We start from the raw sequence: 21,276 nt of genomic DNA on the forward strand, positions 1-21,276 counted from the left end.
ATCCAATAAAACATGTCAGGTCACTAATGCTGCTACATTTATGTATGATTTTTTGCTCATCGCCTTTCTAAAATACCGGACGAAAGTAGATAGATTTGTGGCCGGCCCGCGCGAACTGCAATTTCCGTGACTGATTGGTCAAGGTAAGCACAGAGCCTGCAGCAGCACTCAACGTTTAGTACTGAAATTGTGCATGAGTTGTCAAATCGTTAAAAAAAAAAAACACAAAAAAACATTTGCCCTCCTTTCAAAACATTTGCGTCATTTGATTTTATTAAACTAAATCAATAGTAGTGCCACACCTGATTGAAAAGTCCTGTGGCAAATTCTGCCTTGCCACACGTTTTCCAGTGACCCTGTGTTGTGTGTGTCTGTGTGAGAAAGCGTGAGAAAGCGTTTGAGAGAAAGATGATTCAATGTGCCACCTAGTGGCCATTCTGAATTCTATCACGCAAAATACACTGAGTATACAAAACATTAAGAACACCTGCTCTTTCCATTTTATAGACTGACCAGATGAATCCAGGTAAAAGCTATGATCCCTTATTGACATCAGTTGTTAAATCCACTTAAATCAGTGTAGATGAAGGGGAGACTGGTTTAAGAATTTTTAAGCTTTCAGACATGGATTTTGTATGTGTGCCAGAGGGTGAATGGGCAAGACAAAAGATTTAAGCGCCTTTAACAGGGTATGGTAGTAAGTGCCAGGCACACTGGTTTGTGACAAGAACTGCAATGCTGCTGGGTTTCACACTCAACAGTCTCCCATATGTATCAAGAATGGTATACCACCCAAAGGACATCCACCCAACTTGACAACTGTGGGAAGCATTGGATTCAACATGGGCCAGCATCCCTGTCGAATGCTTTCGACACCTTGTAGAGTCCATGGTGTTCTGAGGGCAAAAGGGCTACAATTCAATATTAGGAAAGTGTTCCTAGTGTTTGGTATACTCTGTGTACATGATAAGAGAATAAAGCACATCACTTTAAAACTTTCTGGTCGCATGATTTCCTTTAATAAATTGAACCGAGAAAACACATATTACAAAATATCATCTTTTACAGTCACATGGTCACATGAAACCCAAAGCCAGATCTCTTCCCAATCTCTACCTTCCCAAAACATAACAAAGGAAACACAACCATGGACCATCGTTTTAACATGTAACTTTGTCTTTAAAGTAGAAAATAATCACACAAAACGTATTTGCCGCACAGAGTTAGGCAGGGAGGCAAGAGATAACACAAGGCTATCAGAGATCATCAGGGAAAGCTTTGGAGAGGTGTGTGTGTGTAGGTCTATAGGTGTCCAGTCACTATGGGGTTGGGTGACCGGCTTGCTAGCTGTGAACAGAGGGTCAATGAAAGACTGGTGAGCATAGTAGAGCAGTTAATGACACAGTGTCAGTTTGTGTTTTCTGTCAGTGTGTAGCAGAGGGAGTATGAGGGTTAGAGGCACACGTACCTGTTACTAGAGAGAGAGCGGTCGAGAATGAACATTTTCATTTCTACATGGGAAAGCTAACTGAGGCTGACATACATAGATTGAGCGAGAGAAACAACAAGGGGAGATAGGACTGAGACCCAAATACCTTATTTCGCAGTACCTTTGGCCAAGGACACACAAGGTATGCTAATTATTTTGGAGCCATGCCTTCTCGTGTTAATGTGCCTTCCAGAACAGAAGAAACAACTCAGCTCTTCCGTGTGGGCAAAGGTCATTCAGGGGTTGCTAAGGTCACAAAGGAGGCACGAGGTCAAAAGTCAGGAGCCAGCTAGCATGATGAGACTGACTGAGTAGTTAACTCACTCTCAGTCCCAGTGTTTTACATCTGTACCCACAGTTAACCACCTCTACATTTCAGACTTGTTCTTTGTTCCACCGGTGTCATACGTAGCAGACACCAACCCCCACCCATTCAACCGCAGATGAAGAGGAGTGAGGACACCAGACTCCAAAACCCACTGATAGCCTCATCTTTAGAGGGCACTGCGGTAGACATAACAATCATTTGAGTTGCAAATAAAACAAAAGAAAATCACAGCTGATCACATTCCATGTGTGGAACTCGTTAGGAACCAACTTCTTCAGCAAGTCAGGAGGTCCATGAGGAGGGGCAGTGTTAGTGATTGAAGGGTGTGGAACTTTGTCCCACCCCCAGGTCTAGAACCCTCACCAAGGCCCAACCCCAGTCTGTCTAGAGTGGGGCTTAGTTTGTCCTTTAGCCAAACCAACACTGTCCATCTTCACAATAACATCCTCCAAATATCCAGACCCAAAGACCTGCTCTTTTCTCCAGACGAACAATCTCACAGCCATCTACCTCACATCTTCCAATATACACAACCTGCTCAGGTGAGCTGCTCTTCTGGTCTATAGTATCATCATTATCAGTACAGTAGGTGTCCCTGGCTCCTGTCCCTGTAGGTCGGCCCACTGTACCCCAGGTCTCTAAACTGGCCTACCCAGGATCAGCGAGCGGTCCTGTGGGCAAAGCGGAGGTCCTGGTCCTTGGGGAACTGTGCTGGGATAGCAGAGGCAGTAGGTTCCATGCCAGTAGGAGGCTCTCTGGCAGGGGATGGTTTAGGGGAGTCAGTCATCCAGGCAGGGGGTGGCTGTCCCCGGACAGGGGTGCCCACGGCGGGGGAGTGGTCCCTGCTGCGCTGGGGGGCCCCAGCCTCTGGGTCCTGTTGGGAGATGAGCTGCAGCAGGGCGGCTGCCACCGCTGGGCTGATGTCCTGACCGGGCCCGGGCTCAGAGCTGGGCTGCTGCTGGCCAGGAGAGAGGAGGGCTGAGGGTGGAGGGCCAGGCGGAGAGGGGGGACGTCGCTCGGAGGATGGAGGGACCTGATTTGTTCCGATCTGCTGCTTCCGCTTGGTGACTGCACAGTCTGAGGGGGGAGTCAGAGAAAACAAGACAGTCAATCAGATATTTACAAGAAACACAAAAGCACACGCAGTTACAGTGAGATTTCATCTGGACATTTGTGCCATCTACACTACAGACACATTTTTATTCAATTCCCTTTAGTGACATGTCCCAGGCAAGTGTTTGTGAGTGGGGTCTAGACAACGTACAGCTGTAGCTCCCACCGTGGCCAGCAGAGGGAGATCATGTACCATTCCTACCGCTGGATCCTCACCATCCAGTCAACAACGTGGTTTCAGTTGGATAAATGTTTTCAATAGGCTACTGTAGAATTGGATGAGTAAAACGTGTAGCTGTCATGGGTTGATACTGCTACTAAATACCACAATTGTGATTATGATACATGTTCATTCTCTAAACTAGTCTGGAAGTGTGCAGTCTACGTTATTCCTCCCCTCTTGGTTCATGGTGACTGGTATGTTATAAAATCCTTAAGTAGGTAACCATTTTTTAAATGTTGACAGACAAGTTGTAATGTTGAGAGATGATGGAATATCAGAAGACCGCACGGTAACCTAAATAATCAACGTAACATTTATTCACACACGTATCTGAACAACAAAAGAAAGACGCAGGACATGGGGGGGGGGGGGGTGTTCATAACAATAATAATTGATTGGACTTATATAGCGCTTTTTGAGACACCCAAAGCACTTTACATAGTAGAGGGGGATGCTCACCTTAGGGTTTGTACAACCCTGACAGACACTCAGTTACATTTCAACAACAATATGAGCATGGGTTATTATGGATAGGGAGGGGTAAAACCTGAAGTTTGGGTTTGGGATGACACTACAGGGAGAGGTGCATAAAGCTCCATGCAGGCCATAAAGCTGAGACAGAGAGAAATGTCTTCTCAGTCTGCTGTCATGGCTACCGGGAAACACTGCTGCTACAATTGTTTCCTAGGCAACGGGGTTGTTGCTTTTAAGTGCCAACAGTAGGGCGACTGCAGATGCAGACTACAGAGGAGAACGCTTTACAAGCGTTGGATGATTCCGAGGTCTAATCTCAAAGAAAACATACAAAAATAAACATTTAAATGTGTGATTTAAATAAAAGTTAAATGAAAAGACATGCAGGTGAAGTCTAAGGTTCAAAACATTTATTTTTGCTTGATAATTTATTAGACTTCATAAAAATGTGGACATTACAGACTGGTTTTGAATCAATATATTTTTTATGGAAGAACAATCCAAGAAACCTGCTTTAACAAATGGAGAAATGAGAGAGAAAGAAGAAGTGGGAAAAGAAAACAGTGTGATAAAGAGAGGCAGGACTGAAAGGGTGCAGGGAAAGAGTGCAGTGTGAACCATTGTCTTTCTAACGCTGTAAAACTACAAACCTTCTCTTAGTTTACATTCACACCAATGAGAAAAGTCCTTGTGCCCAAAGCCCAGTCCATGTGACCTGGGCCGTCCGAAGCCACTCTCTGGTCAGACATCTTGAGGACTTGCCAACTTCATGTATGGTATGTTTCCACCTATGTGTGACTGAGTGGGTGAAAGTAGCCTTTGAAGTGGGAGACGGGTGAGACAGACAAAAGGTGGGTGGGGAGTGAAACTGTTGGTGAGAGGAGGGGGGAGAGGTGGTGGGTCTAGACAACATAAAACTTCCTCAAAAAATATTTAAAGTAACCGTGGAATCTTTCTTTTGATTTGCCATTTAGTTAAGATCTTTCATCTCATCAGCTCGTTTATAAAGTAATTTACAACTGCTTTATGGTAAGCAGAAAAATAATTGATGACAAGATCCGCACCATGACGAGATCATCCACCAGTCTCCTGTGAGATCCCCTGACCCAGTGCTCTTTGCCCCGCCCCCTAGAGACTGAACCCAGACTTGCCCTTGCGGTCAGCAGTGGAGGCTGACGAACCGCGAGTCACCGCCTCCTCTGATTGGACACCATTGCTCTCGTCACCTTGAACAGCCCCCTCGGCCTGCGGCTTGATGAGCTGGCCTAATAGGAGGGCCAGGAGGTTGGTCTGGTCATCCTGGCTGAGGGGCGGCTCGCTGCGGTGCGGGGAGGGCTCCTGAGGCTCTGGGGGAGGTTCGGGGGGCTGGGACCTAGCCAGACCCTGGTCCTCTGAGGCCCCCCGGTGGTGGGAGGCCTCGGTCAGGGCAGACAGGGACTGGCTAAGGGTCTCTAGCTGCTGCTGGCTCTCTGGGTTGGAAGAGACGTTGAGGAGCTGGGCCATCTGAGGCAGGCTGAGGTCTGTCTGTCTCTGCAGCAGGTTCAACAGTACAGCCAGCTCTGTCTGGTTCAGCTGCTCCGCCGCAGCACCCAGGCCTGATGAGAGAGAGACAACGGTCACACATACTGTAGACAGCAGCCTGCTGAGAGAGTATGGAGACAACATGCGTTCACATTATAGACTTACAACAACCCTTGTCTACCTGTGCAGCCACTACCTAACCAAGGAGACATTTGGATAAGGGTATGCTCTTCTATAGTAGCGAACTGTGACTACTGTGTCTGCCTGACCTGCTAGCTCATTGGCTGAGATGGCTGAGGACGGTGGTCTTCCCGGCGGAGGGGGCGGGGCTCCAGCTGGGCTGGCTTGGGGCCGGCTGTTCTCTCCACTGGAAGCCCCCGAGGGGTCCTTACGGGGCACTTTGGGCACAGGCACATCCTCGGGCAGCCCGCTCTGACGCTGGCGCCGCCGTTTCTTGCTCCACAGCTCGTGGCAGTCCTGCCAGTGAGGGAGACTGGATAGAGAGAGAGAGTATGATAAAGAGGCAAAAACAGGGTGATGAAAGTATGAGGGAGAGAGACAGAAAGAAAGGCAAAAGGTAAGTGTATGGGAAAGAAAGCAATAAGGGTTTGGGAGTATGGTGGTGGATGGTTTGAGGTTGTTCTCGAGCTGTAATGGGCCCAGGAAAGGACAGGACAAAGACGAGGTCCTCACTTGGGCGGGGACATCTTGCTGGGCTCCACGTTACACAGGAAGTCACTATTGAGGGCCTGTTCGGCCGTGCAGCGCCGCGCAGGGTCAAGGGTCAGCATGCGGTCCAGCAGGTCCAGGGCCTGAGCAGGCAGACTGACAGAGAGAGAGATGAGAGCGTGCGAGTCAAACAAATAGCATCAACAACCGATGTACTGCCACAACTATCAGACTGATGAAAGGACAAGAAGATCCCATGGTGTGCATGTCATGTTGCGTACAAGGCAAACTCCTCGCGTAGCCGTCGGCGGTACTGTTTCTTGGGCTTCATGGTGTTGAAGTAGGGCAGCTTGATGACGTCAGGCCAGGCAGCGGGACACGGGCTCCCACACAGACGACTGAGACAGAGAGGGAGAGCGTTAGAGCTGTGGTAAACGTTAGAGCTGTGGTAAACATGGACTGTATCCCAGATGGCACTCTATTCCCTATATAGTGCAATGCTTTTGACCAAGGCCCTTAGAGCTCTGGTCAAAAGTAGTCCGCTATATAGCAGGGGTATTCAACTACTATTTGATAAGGTCCAGTCCCACAAATTTCCTAAGCGGCAAAGGTCCACGGTCCCGTGTGGCTCAGTTGGTAGAGCATGGCGCTTGCAACGCCAGGGTTGTGGGTTCATTCCCCACGGGGGGACCAGGATGAATATGTATGAACTTTCCAATTTGTAAGTCGCTCTGGATAAGAGCGTCTGCTAAATGACTTAAATGTAAATGTAAATGTAATGTCCAGATGGGCAGTCATTTATCAGCGCAGTAACAAACCCCAACCTCAAAACCCATACGACCCGAAATGGTTCACACGCCTCTTGTTGGGCGAAGAGAACATCATTTTAATAAGCTAATTTCCTGCAATTCTACACATTTTGCCATTTCTTATGTGTGTTCATATGACTCAATCAAATCTAAAATGGGGGACCAATGTGGGTCGAGGCCCCTGGGCACATCATTTGGCCATGATAACTACAAGATTTAGGTAGCTGGACAACTTACCTCTCTAGCTAACATCAACTGGACATTTATGACAAAAAGCTACAAAAAAGTTACAAAAAAGCTCTTTAAGATCTGTCAGTGAATGACATAAGACGGAACCTGCCCATGCACTTCCAAATTTAGAAATCGCACTCAACCGCAGTAGGTTGAAAGCCCGACTGAGTTCCAAAAACAAAAGAAAGTCAGGACCCGCGGCCCGTATTGACCCAATTCTTGGTCTGGACTGCGGTCCACCTGTTGAGTATTACTGCTATATAAGAAATAGGTTGCCATGTCTCAGACAGGATTTTAATGTGGCGATGCAGTCTTCCAGGCAGCAGGGGGCAACAGCAGCATACCTGATCAACTCTAACTGCAGCAGCTCCTGATTGGCCTGGAAGATGGGCTTCTTGGTGAACAGTTCTCCCAGAATACACCTGTGCACAAACATTCAATGGACAATGTTGATAACTCGCATAAAAATAAAAAAAAAGGACTTACAAATCTTGAGTTAGGATTTGTTAAGAGTGATAATTCTCTGCCAGTCCTTAGGGTTTAGAGCTCCGACTACTTCAGTCAAAATGATATAGCAGTTTTATAGTGACACCATGTGGACAAATAAGGTAAGTGCAATCTGTTTTCCTACGTAGAGCATGTTTGATTGGAGAATGTGTGTGAATGAAATGTGTCCAGATACATAGCAGTGTGTGGGTGAGTCGTGCTGAGCTGTGTGTGTGTACTAACCCGCAGCTCCAGACGTCGATGGCTGGAGAGTACCTCTCCTCTCCCAGGAGGAGCTCAGGGGGGCGGTACCATAGCGTGATTACTTTATTAGTGTAGGGTCGACTGGAGAAAGCAGGGAAGGGAACATTCAGATATAACACGCAGATACAATACCAGTACCGCTACTCTGCCCTCCGGTGACCAAACACCCACAATTCATCGCTCAACAATGGGCCGACGGAGGCAGAACCTCTTTATACAGGACACAGCACCACCAAGTGGGGACTCATTGGAATAGATAGGTGTTTTCATTCAGACTACCATGGCAACCGAGGCCTTTTCTCAATTGGATTTGCTCAACTCCAGCGTCCTCTCTCCTCCGTCTTTTCTCGCTTTCTTTTGAAGAAGGTCAAAGGCAATCGAGGAGAGGTGAGGGAACGTGGATGAAAATGTGCTTGTATGAAATGAGACTCCTCCACTCACAGATCATGAGGCAAATTAGGTATACATTGGTGGATCCCAAAATAAATGTGTAAAGTGATAAAAACTAAATGAAGTAGCATATTGTTTGTGTGCATGCTTTTCTCCCCCAACAAAACAAAAGCGGATTCAAAGGGGGTGTGGCAGATATCAAAACTTCCGTGAAGGACTCTGGTAGGATACACATGACTATCCTCATGAAAGGTGGCTGTCAAAGAGGGAAGGACACTGTTCCGGTCACCTACTAACAAATTGAAATTTCCTTGACCACTTATCGGTTTCCGTGTCGCAGAGGTCGTCGGACAGAGGAGAGAAGGTGGAGGACGGGCTTTTTCCCCAAATGAGAAAAGGCCAGTGTGAGGGTCACAGTTTAAAAAGGTTTGAACCCGGGGCAGGAAAGACCTCTGACTTTATGATGATGTCATCGTTGCTCCGAAACAACTTGAGAAATCCAAGTCTCACCTTTCCTCTGAGTTGTAGAGGCGGGCCAAACCAAAGTCAGCCAGTTTGATCTGACCACTGCACAAGGAGAGAGATAAAGAAGTTAGAGACAGAGAACTCAAACTCAATAACAACACAACTTATTACATTTCTACAGCTGTTAACTTACACAACCCCAACTACAGAAGTGAATAATTCAATCAAAACAGCGAGGCAGAGGAAAGGGCATTTGAATTCCCATGGTAGAACGTTGCACATTGAAAACAGGACCAATCAAAAGGAAAAACCCAATCCTACTATAGCTACAACAAACCTTTCAAACAACTCCCTTGTGCTCACTACTAAAACCCACACAAACTGCTACCGTTGCCATTACCATAACATTCTAGGTTAAGTGTGTCCATTGTTTATACCAGGGACCGGCAAAGCTATGCTTTTCCCTCCTTGGGGAACTGTCAATTTCCACGACAACTAAGAGCGTTGAAGTGCGAGGCTGGACTCGGCCGCTGTTTTGGTCCCGTAGATACCACGTTGTAGCAGCGTGAAGCGCGGAGATACTCTGTGTGACAGGAAAGTCTTGCGCCACGCTCATCTCCCTATCTGCGGTGCTGCTCGTCATCTCGTTGAGTCTACCTTTAAAACTAGCACTGTGGAACTGTATCATTTAAAATGGACAGTGACCCATCTCAGCGACCAGCCAGCAAACATCTCACGGACCGGCCCATGGACCAGGGGTGGAGAAAAACGGTTCCTTCCTCCTTCTGAACCTATTAGTGTTGTCACGATACCAACATTTTACTAATGATACGATACGAGGGGGGGGTCAGAGGCCTAGCATCGTGTTCGCCCCGTCTCCCGGACGCTTGTTCCTGTTTCCTAAATGTTCTGCGCACGTGCTACGCAAAAACCTGTCACTGAAATTCACACTTCTACTCAATACAACACATTGCATTTAACTGCATAGAATTTGCTCATATTTGCAAAGGCCTACCTGAGATTTGGCTGGAGGAATGGGAGGAAGGAATAGACACGCAAAATGGTCTGCATGGCATTGTAGCAGTAAGGGGGAAAACGCTGCACGACACATTCACTCTTCAGTTAACACAGACACAGTTTCCCTGTCTCACAAACACACACACACTGCTCCCAACTTTGAGAACGTTAGGCACCAAACAGAAGGAGCCCCAGAAAGAAATAGACATTGGATATAGTTTAAGCTTACATTAAGCCTATCTAAATGAATCTAGCTTTGAAGCACATCTCATGAGTAGCAGACGCTTTTCCGTTTTTCCTGTGCCAATCAAATTAGCCCAAAGCTACTGTCAAGTTACCAGATTGTTAGCTAGCTAGGTAACACGACTGAACAAAGTTAGCGACGTTGGATTCATTTAAAAAAACTACCCGCGACATGATTTGTGAAATTATATCAAATGCGCACGAATCCCGCTAGAAAGACAAAAAGGTATCTCTGGTAATATCGCTCAGATGTTTTGTTGTTGTTGCAGTTTAGGCTAGAGACAAGCCGTATTCTTTGCTGCAAAGCTGCAAGCATGCCTGTCGTGAAGCGGTGCTCCATCTCCGACACTCAGGGGCTGTATGACAGTGAACTCGCAAAGTCTACTCTGACTGGCCTGTGTTCCTGGTTAGGACAGGCGATGAAATTATACAATGTATCAACATTGCTTGAACTGCCCGCTGCTCCAGCGTAACACACGTACAAATCTAACAGGAGACATCGGGGTCTGCATCCCCGCTCGCCATCACAGATAAATTATATTTTGAAAAGATAATGGAGGAATAGATGAGCATGAAGAGGGGAGGAAAGATAAGCAGGTAGGGGATGCTGAGAGAAGCAGGTGAGTGAGGGCTGGTAGGGGATGCTGAGAGATGCAGGTGAGTGAGGGCTGGTAGGGGATGCTGAGAGATGCAGGTGAGTGAGGGCTGGTAGGGGATGCTGAGAGATGCAGGTGAGTGAGGGCTGGTAGGGGATGCTGAGAGAAGCAGGTGAGTGAGGGCTGGTAGGGGATGCTGAGAGAAGCAGGTGAGTGAGGGCTGGTAGGGGATGCTGAGAGAAGCAGGTGAGTGAGGGCTGGTAGGGGATGCTGAGAGAAGCAGGTGAGTGAGGGCTGGTAGGGGATGCTGAGAGAAGCAGGTGAGTGAGGGCTGGTAGGGGATGCTGAGAGAAGCAGGTGAGTGAGGGCTGGTAGTGGATGCTGAGAGAAGCAGGTGAGTGAGGGCTGGTAGTGGATGCTGAGAGAAGCAGGTGAGTGAGGGCTGGTAGGGGATGCTGAGAGAAGCAGGTGAGTGAGGGCTGGTAGGGGATGCGGCTGGCTGATTATAGCCGCCATACGTGATACGTGCATGAAAGGGAAGTGGACATTATTGGACCTCTGCATACAAGAGACTAGTGGCTGGTGCTTCAATTCAACTGACTTAATAAACAAAACTGACTTTATAAACATTTTATAACAGGCAGCAGGTTCTTTAGATCGGTAGGGCTGAAAGACTCAGTAGTATCATAGGAAACGGTACCACGGTATGTTAAAATGTTGGTATCATAAGTATCATGACGTTTTGGTACCGTGATATTACCATGTTACACTAGTACCTGTTGTTGAGCAGTATGTTGGAGCACTTGATGTCTCTGTGCAGGAAGTTCTTCTTGTGGCAGTAGTCCAGCCCCTCCATCAGCTGTCTCATGAAGCTCCTCACGTGTTCCTGGGAGAACTGACACAGCCCCGACTCCAGCAGACCCATCAGGTCATGATCCATGTACTCAAACACCAGGTAGAAGGCACCTGACGGGACAGGCAGGGGTAAGGAGGATGCGCATACAGGCACAGACATACACCAAGCAACAAAAAAAAACACAGTCCCCTTTAACACACCTTTGTCCTTCTTGAAGTCCAGTGCGTCCTGTTTGTCTGTGACGATCTCCTTCATGTTGACCACGCTGCGGTGGTTGAGCTGGCGGAGGATCTTGATCTCTCGGATGGCCGTGATGGGGAAGCCCTCCTTCTCATTGTCCAGACGCACCTTCTTCAGAGCCACCAGCTCGCCTGGAGGGCAGGTGGAACAACATGAACATTACAGATTACGTCACGGTCCAATGTAGGGGGTGGAGGAAAACGTGAGTTTTATGGTACCAACTCTGTTGATTGTCCTGATCAAAAGATGAATAAAACGAGCTAAATAAAACACATTAGTCCAATGTACACCCAACGGAAATGTGTCTTCTGCTTAATTTCAAATCCCTCTGAAAGAAACACATAGAGAGGCTGGCGCAAAGGGGACACGGGGAGGCGAGATCAGTCACAACACCCCGTGGCATACACACACACTGCAGGCGTGGTGATCCTTTGAGCCGCTCTCAAGAACAACGAAACACAGGTATGCCAGTGAAAGGGCAGCACACGGGGCTCTCACCGGTGTCTTTGTCCTTGGCCTTGTACACCTGGCCGTAGGTGCCCTCCCCGATAATGCCGATGATGTCAAACTTGTCCACGCAGCGTTTGCCCCAGTCGCTCTGTGTCTGTTTGCGTTCGCCATAGCGTGGACAGCAAAACCTAGACAGGAGAGCCGAGGAGACTTGCTATTAGGAAACGTTTTACCTCACGGAATAAGCCCTTGATGATAACTTTGTACTATCTTATGCTTATTTTTTTCTTTCTATTGAAAGGAAATAGGCTGCGGTGGGAGAGGAGGGCTGTGGAAAAGAGGAGTGTAGAGAGGTGGTTTGGGGTGATTGATAAGGAGGAGATGGGTAGGTTAGGTTGAGCAGACAGGAACTCACTTTGGTCTCTTCTTGAGAGCGGACTGGGGTGGAGGTGGAGCTCTGTAGACGGGGGACTGAGGGGGAGAGGGGTCTCCTCCGGCCAGCGTGGGGGGCAGCGGGAGGTCGGTCAGAGACGGCCGATTCCGCACCTCTTTCTCCTTCCTGGAAGACCTCTGAGGAGGAGTGGACTTCTTCGGACTGATGGAGGGAGAGAGAGAGAGAAAAAGAGAGAGAGAAATTGAAGGTAGAGAAGGAAGGAGAGAAAAATAACATTTCATTACTCCTCCGCATCATCGTTTTTCTGGTGAGTTTGGATGTTCTTTTCCTTACATGTCTGTAGCACAAATGTATCCCCAACTACCATGACAAAGGGATGTGGGGCCCATGAACTACAGTTTCACCGTGGCAGCCATTTTGGCCAGTGCAGTCCACTGTAGAGGAAGCACTGAATTTGACAAGGCTGCAAGGAGTTAGCAATTATTTTGAAGTCCCACGTAGGCCTGTTTTGACTACTTGACATAGTAACGGTCTAATGGCAGCTAAAGCTTCGACCACAGAGCATTCAGGTAATCTGTTCAGAATTCTAGTACTGTACCTCAGGCAGGTGTGTGTTTCAGAGAGACTGACTGTTGGGTGAAACCTGAGCCTACAGTATAGGCATAATGACTGTTCTGTTGATGACTACACGTTTGCCAAGCAACAGGACTGGGGGAGAGGAGAGTTGTGTGTGTGTATGCGCATTTCATGGCTTACCTGTCCTGGCAGTCTCCCACTAGCATGGGTGGTAAAGGCAGGGGGGGCAGAGTGGAGGTCTTGTGGATGGGTGTCGGGCGGGCAGGGCTGCGAGTGGGCATGGGGGCAGGAGATTTGGACTGGGGGGACGACAATGAGGAGGAGGAGAGGGCTGTGGAGGGTGCGAGGCTGGCCTCAGTCTGGCCCTGGGGTGTAGGTGGCTGAAGTTGGATGACAGGGGTGGAGGGCAGAGGAGGTGGAGGTAGTGGGGTCGTCTGACCGGGGGGCAGAGGGGGTGCAGGAGATGAGAAGGGTGGAGATGCAGAGCCGTGTTCTTCCCCAACAAGAGTGTCCTGGGGCTGGGGTGCACTGGGTGGAGGCTGGAGGTCCGCGGCTTGGACAGTCTCTCTCTCAGGTACTCTCTCAGGCTCAGCTTTAGGGGGGCGTGAGGTGGCCCCTTTGGTCTTGCGTGACGAAGGTGGAGGGGAGGGGGGGCGAGCTGCAGCCACCGCAGCCTGGCGCTCCTTCTTCCTCCGGCTAAGCTCCGCCCCCAGGCTGGAGTTGAGTGGCAGGCGGGAGGAGGGTGGGGAGCGGCTGGTGGGCCGGCTGCTGTGAGACCCGCCCCCCCCGGCAGAGGACGAATGCTTCTTGTTGCGAGAGCGAGAGGAGGAGCGACGGGAAGAGGAGAAAGGCGGCGAGCGACTCCGGGAGCGAACTGAGCGCCTGGAGAGAGAGGAGGGAAGATGTTAGGAAAACAATAATTCCTTGTTGGCTGCAAGTTCTCGCTCTAAGTTGGGAGTGAGCACCAAGAAAGAGGAACTAGAAGGGAGGCCAACAAATGGCACATCATTGCAAATGATAACTACCAAACGTGTGTTATGTTTCTATAATGAGATAAGACCATGCGGCAAGCTCACTCCACAGCTAGCTTGGCATTTCACCAATTGTGCTATCGAATTGGATCCTTTTCTATAACAACTGGTTTGTAAGTGGTCAACTGGGGGTCACGTGTGTTGGCGAGGCAGGACCCTGATTCAAACTCAGTTAGAGGCAAGTTCAGGGAGGTAGTGCTATTTGCTAAGATATCTCATTTTATGTGTAAATGCGGTCAGTGTGCGGTCTCCTTCCATATACGCTACACTTCCCATTTCCTTAGTCAGCATACAAACATTCAATTAGGTCAGTCAGGGGGACAACCTTTGCTTTAGTCTGAACTTAAAGTAGCCAATGTGTGTACAAACATCCTCCAGAAGTCTACTGTCTTGTGAGTTAACCTCAACAGTCCTCTGGCATTAGGCCAAATAGGGACATAAATTCAAACACCTCATCACCATACATACTTTGATAACCATCAAAGTAACCCTTATTCACATGTGGGAGACGTAAGATGAAAAGTATGAAGATTCTGAACATACTTAAAGGGATAGTTCGGGATTTTGGCAGAGTGAGATAAACTCATCAATACCATTTTTATCTGTGTGTCCAGTATGAAGGAAGTTCGAGGTAGTTTTGCGAGACCATGCTAACTAGTTAGCAATTCTGCTAGCGCTAGTTGGCAACTTCCTTCAAACTGCATGCAGACATAAAAATGGTATCCACAAGTTCATCTGACTCTTGGGAAGTAGATTTGTATTTTTGATTTTACTAGGCAAATCAGTTAAGAACAAATTCTTATTTACAATGACGGCCTCATAAAGGGCGCTTGGAAGATGGCACTGACGAAAATAATTAAGTATCCCTTTAACTGCGGAGACAACATTCAGATTCAATCATTTGTTTGAAGGTTAGGAAAACAAATTAACTAGTAGCAAGTGAACATATCCCTGAGCATGAAGACTTATAAAAGTCTACAAACTAAATCTAAAATGTGATTATTATAAGTTAATAACTGGGACATTGTAGGTAATTAGCTAGACTAAACAAATAGCCTACAGTTAGCTACATGCTCGACTGGCGCCCGAGTGACGCAGCAGTCTAAGGTACTGCATCTCAGTGCTAGAGGCGTCACTACAGACCCTGGTTCGATTCCAGGCTGTATCACAACCGGCCGTGATTGGGAGTTCCGTAGTGCGGTGCACAATTGGCCCAGCGTCGTCCGGGTTAGGTTTGGCCGGGGTAGGCCGTCATTGTAAATAAGAATTTGTTCTTAACTGACTTGCCTAGTTAAATAAAGGTTAAATAAAATAAAAAGACTACACCAACATGATTCACCAGCAGCATCTTTCAACAGAGTCTACTGACAGCAGAGAACCTTTTAACGATCACTACGGAGTGCCTAGTTTTATCGTACAGCTATGCCCCCTCCCATCAACAGAAGCTCAAGGTCCACTCTCTGATGCAACAGAAAATCAAAATGGCTGAATGTCAACAGCCTAACCCACGGCTCTCTAACCCGCTACCATCACCCCGCTGTCTGGCTAGTGTAGTCTATCCCCCAATTTATGCCCTCTCCTGCTCCAAAGACCACCACAGCTCCTCATAGGGTTTCCCTAGACTGGAGCACACAGGCCTTGCCTGTGTCTGTCTGAACCCAATGTGATGCCTCTCCTGACTTCCATAGGTTTCCCTTCCCCCTCTACACCACATGGCAAGAGGCAACAACTCCCTGGCAGAAACAGCCCTGCATGTCACACAGACACATCTGAACATAGAATCAATGTCTCTTCCCTGACCATAGTTTTAAATAGCCCATACAGGACATTGCAACCTGGCCTAGCCATTCCCATTCCAACACCCTGATGCTAGGAGCACAGGAGAGGAAGCTGCAGGTACTGTCTGTTACCCATGGCTCAATCCTCAGCTGTCTAAAGCGCTCTCGACCACTTACGCTTTAAAAGGTGCAATATGCAGAAATCTCTACGCCATTTCCTGTTTGCTAAAATTTTAATAGTTCGCCTAATTTCAGTTTGTGACTAAACAAGCAATGCATCATTGTACCAACTAAACTCGCTGTGAAATATTGTCTATAACCCAAAATATTGTATTTTCAGCTGTTTGAAGCTGGTGTACAAAACCGAACGTAAAAGACGCAAAAACGAAGCTTAACAGGAAGCATAGAAATAGCGCACATAGAACATATCTACTGCTTCTTAAACTTACTTTCAATGAGAATGGCATATCTATAACTCACATTTCTATGTGAATTTGGTCAGGTCGCCCCAAAAAAATACATATTGCAGCTTTATCAAACACACAGTACAAGCACCTCCTTAGCACACAGACAAAAGGGGGCAGAAAGCAAACAGTAGAAACAGTCAGAGTGGCCCTGTTCCAGTATGACCAATGAGAACATCAACAGTAACAACACCAGTTCAGTATCACGTTCGCGGCCTTACTGGGCCTCTGTAAAAAGGCACCTTGGGCATTTGTGAGAATCAATGTGTGTGTTAGACAGCACTGGTGAATATGCCTCTATGTGTGGAGGTGCATGCCATGCATACAGTGAGTGAATAACCGACTGAGATTGGGGGACTAGTAGTAGTCCATAGCTACATGTTAGTATTAGGGTGTGTCTCAAATGACACCATATTCCCCTTGTAGTCCACTACTTTTGACCAGAGTCTCATGGGGCCTGGTCAAAAGTAGTGCTGTATAAAGGGAATAGAGTGCGATTTGGTACGAATTACGCAACTAGCATAAATGTGAATGTGTATATGAGGCAAACTGAATGGAAGGTGGCTGGGCCAGGCTAGAATACTCACCGGGACACAGGGCTAGCGCTGGAGGACCTGCGGTTACCATAGGGACTGATGGAGCGTCTCCTTGAGTAGGGGCTGTCGTCTCGCTCATAGCTGGAAGACCTCTGTCTGCTGGCGTAGGGGCTGTCTGACCTCTGCCTGCTCCGCCTGGACATCTCCCTGTAGGGGCTGGGGCTCTGTGGGGCCGGCCTGCGTCTCTGGTGGTGGTAGCTGTCCACCTCCTGGCTGTAACCACCGACCATGGGGCTTCCATTACCCCCTCTCCTTGGGGGGCTGGGGGACTGTGTAGGGGCTGTTACCTTCCGGCGAGGGCTCCCCCTGCTCGAGGAAGGCTGTCCCTTGCCCTTAGGGCTGGACTTGTGGCTCTTTGAGGACTTGCGTTGGCTCCTCTCTGTCCGGACCTTCTGAGAGGCAGAGGTGCTCTGGCTGGCAGTTGCATCCCCCCGACCCTCTCTCTTCTGTGGCTTATCCTTGCGAGACTTCCCGGAGCGGCCACCCTCCTTGCTGCGAGATGACGAGGAGGAGGATGTGGTGCTTCCCACACTGGCCACAGTTTGGGCCTGGGAGGAATGGGGCAACTCTCCACGCTTTGGCCCCAAGTCAGCCTCCAGCTGACCCTGACGTCGTGACCCGGAGGACTGGGATGCTACAAAGGACAGGGAGGCCACCTTCTCCTTGACTTTCCCAGAGCTCCCTCTCTCACGGTCTTTGCTGCTTTTTTTCTTGGTACTCTGACCCCCTTCCCCAGAGTCTCTAACTTTGTTGGGATCCTTCGACTTTTTGCGAGAGTGTCGGTGCTTGTGTTCCCGACCATCTCTACCAACAGCCCCGCCCCCATCCCCTTTACTATAATCTGGGACAGGTTCTAACCGATCCCCAGACCCTCTCTCAGCAGGCGGGTCCGAAAAAGTATCTGAATCGGAACTTATGTCGTCATATTCTACCAGCGGCTTCACGGCGCTAACGGAAGGAGGCGCTGTGGAGGCGAGCGCAGAAAAACCAGGGCCCTGAGCCACCTCGGACTCACGTCCATGTTTGGCTGATTTATGCCGTTTGCGCTTGGAAGAAGATGGCACTGACGACTTTGACTGGAGGTTACCGTCCTTGCTCGTCATGTTGCCCGCAGAGGTATGATGCAGGACCAGGGGCTTGTGTAGCCCGCTGTTGCCGCTCGTTGTTTGGGGTGGCAGGGCACTGCTACTGTTGGATTCCGACTTCCTCTTGGTCCCATGGTGTCTATCCGACCCAGGCATTCCTCACGTCAGCGGCGGAACCTCTCCCGAGCGTGGGCCTCTGTAGCCGAGATAATACATTAACGGGAGAGTAGTACTCCGAAATCCGGTAAAATGAGATCCAGTGTTCTAAGCAAGCCGACAAATGGAAAATAGTCTGCCCAGGTTTAGTCCTCACGCATTATCCACGTCGTTCGGCCGCATGGTTTGTCAAATCAGAAAAATAAAGGTTGCTAGTGCCAAAAAGCGCCACTAAAATGAAGGCCTGTGCATTTAGCTAGTTTGATTAACTGGCTGAAAAGGCCCAAACAATAAATCGGAGCATTGTGCGCTCTTCTCCGTTTCTATTTGGCTAGCTAGCTCTGTGTAGCTAGCATGCTGTTTGGTAAAAAACGAAAGAAAAAAATAAGTCCCTTTTCTTTTAGAGTCCCTTTTCCGGTGCCAAGCTTAGTTTAGGTGTTATTGTTCCTTAGATTTACGGTTTTGGAGTTCAATAAACAAACAGTTAGCCGTCATTAACAGCCGATGTTGTTTCTCGAACAAAATGAAAACTTGACCCGGTTGGTACTGTTTACATGGTCCCTTTTAATATAATTTTTATCTCTTGTTAATTTGATATTGATCAGAAATTATAGTATTTTCATGTGCAGTAGATGTTCCAGTTTATTTTTAATGGCTCTGGGAATCAACCAGGCCTATCTTTAGGGCGATGATAGTGGATTTAATAACATCCACAGCCCTGTCAAGAGACGACAACCGCCATTGTGGCTCCTGTTATAAATTCTGCAACTGCGCTCTTATCGTTATCGCCCTATGACTGGAACCGGAAGTCTCGACGGCTGTCATTCTTCATGGTAGCGCAGCAACAGCCTATCACAAAGCGCTATCCAGGGAGCTGCACAACCAATCGCCCTTGTCGAGACGCAATTTTTCACCTGTAGAGGGCCTATTAAATATAACTTTCTTTCCATGAAAGTCAACATTATTGTTTTCCAAATACATTAGCTAGCTTGTAAATAATTTAAACAACTTCAGAAGTTAACAACAAAATACCGAACACAAAAACGATACGGGTAGAGTAATGTGTCTTAATTTTATTGAGAAATTGTACAGAAAGTGGCCATAGCCCTGTGCAGCCGTCCAACGAGAAACAGCTAGCTATGATGTGTAAGTACAGATACTGAGACCCCGCTGTCGCAAAACATAGCAAACTGACACTAACCGACTTAAAACAAATTACTTTTTTATCACTCAGTGGTGTCACCTAAAAAAAACACAGCACTCAGTGGTGTCACCCCAACAAACACAGAAATGGTAACCAGAGACCAACTGTTGCTTCCATGAGGAATCACCACATTCAATAATTATTTAATTTTGCTCCATAATAAATCAGTGCAGTGCTCAACATTAGACAGTTTCTAGTAGTAACGCCAATGTTAAATAAATACTAACTTATTTCTTTCAACACTAATGTAACATGTAGACCAGTCTCTAATGTAATGTAGACCGGTCTCCACCATCAGAGACTTGTGTTATGAAAAAGTATCCATAATTGTATGTTGAAACATATAGTAAATTATCTAACCGATACCTCCATTTACAACCTGGACTCAATGGCAGACGTAACATAGTCAACAAAGTCCGGGACACTCAAATTAGTATGATATGTTACATTTAGTATGGTATGTATTAATTTGCAGATGTCCATCATCCATTTCTATGATATGTTACGAATTTGCAATAGGTATGATATGTTACTAATTCCAATTTGTTGTGGCTAACGTAAATGTTAGCTAGGTGGCTACGTTAGCTAGGCTAGGGGTTAACATTAAGGTTAGGATTTAGGTTCAAGGTTTAGGGGAAGGGTTAGCTAACATGCTAAGTAGTTTCAGAGTAGTTAAATATATATTTATCCGTTATTTAACTAGACAAGTCAGTTAAGAACAAATTCTTATCTACAATGACAGCCTAGGAACAGTGGGTTAACTGCTTTGTTCAAGAACAGATGTTTACCTTGTCAGCTCAGGGATTTGATATAGCAACCTTTCGGTTACTGGCCCAACGCTCTAACCACTAGGCTACCTGCCACCCCAAATGTAGTATGTAGTTGCAAGGTTGCTAATTAGCTAAAATGCTAAAGTTGTGCGTGATGAGATTCGAACACACAACCTTTGGGTTTTAGACCTTTGCATTAGCTAACATGCTAAGTAGCTAAAAAGTAGTAAGTAGTAGCTAAAGTTGTCTGTGATGAGATTTGAACACACAATCTTTGGGTTCTATACTTTTGCATTAGCTTAACATGCTAAGTAGTTGCAAAGTAGCTAAAAAGTAGTAAGTAGTTATAAAGTTGTCCGTGATGAGATTTGAACACACAACCTTTGGGTTGCTAGATGTTCTTGTCATATCCACCCCGACCAACCAACCAACCAACCTCCTTTCGTTTTTACCGGATTTTAGTTTTTAAACGGATTTTAGTTTACTATGTTATGCCTAGTCTATGAGACCAGCCTGCCATTTCTCGACCAACTACGCTTGCCCATTGCTGTGTTCAAAACCACTTGGAACTCGGAAAATATGAAGGCAAATAATGACGTTTGTTTTCTTCAGGTTGGAAAGTCAGAGCTCTAGAAAGAGGCCCGAGTTGGATGATTGATCAAATCGATTTTTCCCAGTCAGACCTAGTTTTTTTCGGAGTTCCCAGTTGTTTTGAAAGCACTAGTCGGAAGTCGGAGATTTCCGAGTTCCCAGTTGGTTTGAACGCGGCACATGTCCCGGATATATGACGTTAGCAGCTGAACCTATGTGCATGCGACGTTGGAAATTATAGCCAAAGTATTTTTCCTCCGTTATAAAGACATTATGTGTAATCATGTTATCTTTATACTGTGTGAGTCGACAATAGCAATCCAGAAAGAACTGCAACTTGATTTAAAGTGCAATGGCTCAGCATGGATTTCTACTCCCTGTTTACATGCACCTTTTCCCGCTATAATGACATCGGATGACAAGTCACGTATATGTGCCTTGATTGGTTTCTTGCGAGCTGGAAGCAGTCCAAAGCGGAAGTGCTCTTTCCCCAAACAGCAACAACAAAGTTACAATGTATCAATTCGTTCATCAGATTGGCAGTTTCAGAATGTTGTCCATTGTTTTGTCAGTGGCTATTGAAGTTATATATATATACACGTTTTATAATGGGAAATAATGGACACCACAGTGCATTATTTTTTAATAAAGATATGCCTACATTATTATGACAATTTATGTTTATACACACAAAGTAGGTCTATGCACAAGGCGATGATATTATGTATGTAATCTTTATTTATGCAACATCATTATGCCCTTTATCC

General features: G+C 47.1%; 1 protein-coding gene and 1 non-coding gene across 2 annotated transcripts; both read right to left on the reverse strand.

The window, feature by feature from the left end:
* Positions 1-996: 996 nt before the first annotated feature.
* On the reverse strand, positions 997-18,730 carry LOC139565416 (cyclin-dependent kinase 12-like). The gene is made up of 14 exons (XM_071385743.1): positions 16,695-18,730; positions 13,015-13,716; positions 12,280-12,459; positions 11,913-12,052; positions 11,375-11,545; positions 11,095-11,284; positions 8,508-8,564; positions 7,587-7,688; positions 7,202-7,279; positions 6,099-6,215; positions 5,842-5,973; positions 5,418-5,641; positions 4,779-5,222; positions 997-2,894 (listed from the first exon to the last, which is right to left on the reverse strand). Exons 1-14 carry the CDS (start codon positions 17,942-17,944, stop codon positions 2,476-2,478), a joined length of 4,206 nt encoding a protein of 1,401 aa, XP_071241844.1. The 5' UTR covers positions 17,945-18,730; the 3' UTR covers positions 997-2,475.
* On the reverse strand, positions 12,590-12,726 carry LOC139565570 (small nucleolar RNA SNORA5). The gene has a single exon (XR_011672936.1). It is a non-coding gene; the product is annotated as a small nucleolar RNA SNORA5 (small nucleolar RNA).
* Positions 18,731-21,276: the final 2,546 nt, after the last annotated feature.

This window comes from Salvelinus alpinus, chromosome 36 (genome assembly GCF_045679555.1).
Source record: "Salvelinus alpinus chromosome 36, SLU_Salpinus.1, whole genome shotgun sequence".
Taxonomy (NCBI): Eukaryota; Metazoa; Chordata; class Actinopteri; order Salmoniformes; family Salmonidae; genus Salvelinus; species Salvelinus alpinus.

Coding starts and splice junctions, on each gene's coding strand:
- LOC139565416 (XM_071385743.1), bottom strand. CDS start 17,944: ATGCCTGGGTCGGATAGACACCATGGGACCAAGAGGAAGTCGGAATCC. Junction 12,460..13,014: donor GTGGGAGACTGCCAGGACAG/GTAAGCCATGAA, acceptor TCCCTCCATCAG/TCCGAAGAAGTCCACTCCTC. Junction 5,974..6,098: donor CTACGCGAGGAGTTTGCCTT/GTACGCAACATG, acceptor TCTCTCTGTCAG/TCTGCCTGCTCAGGCCCTGG.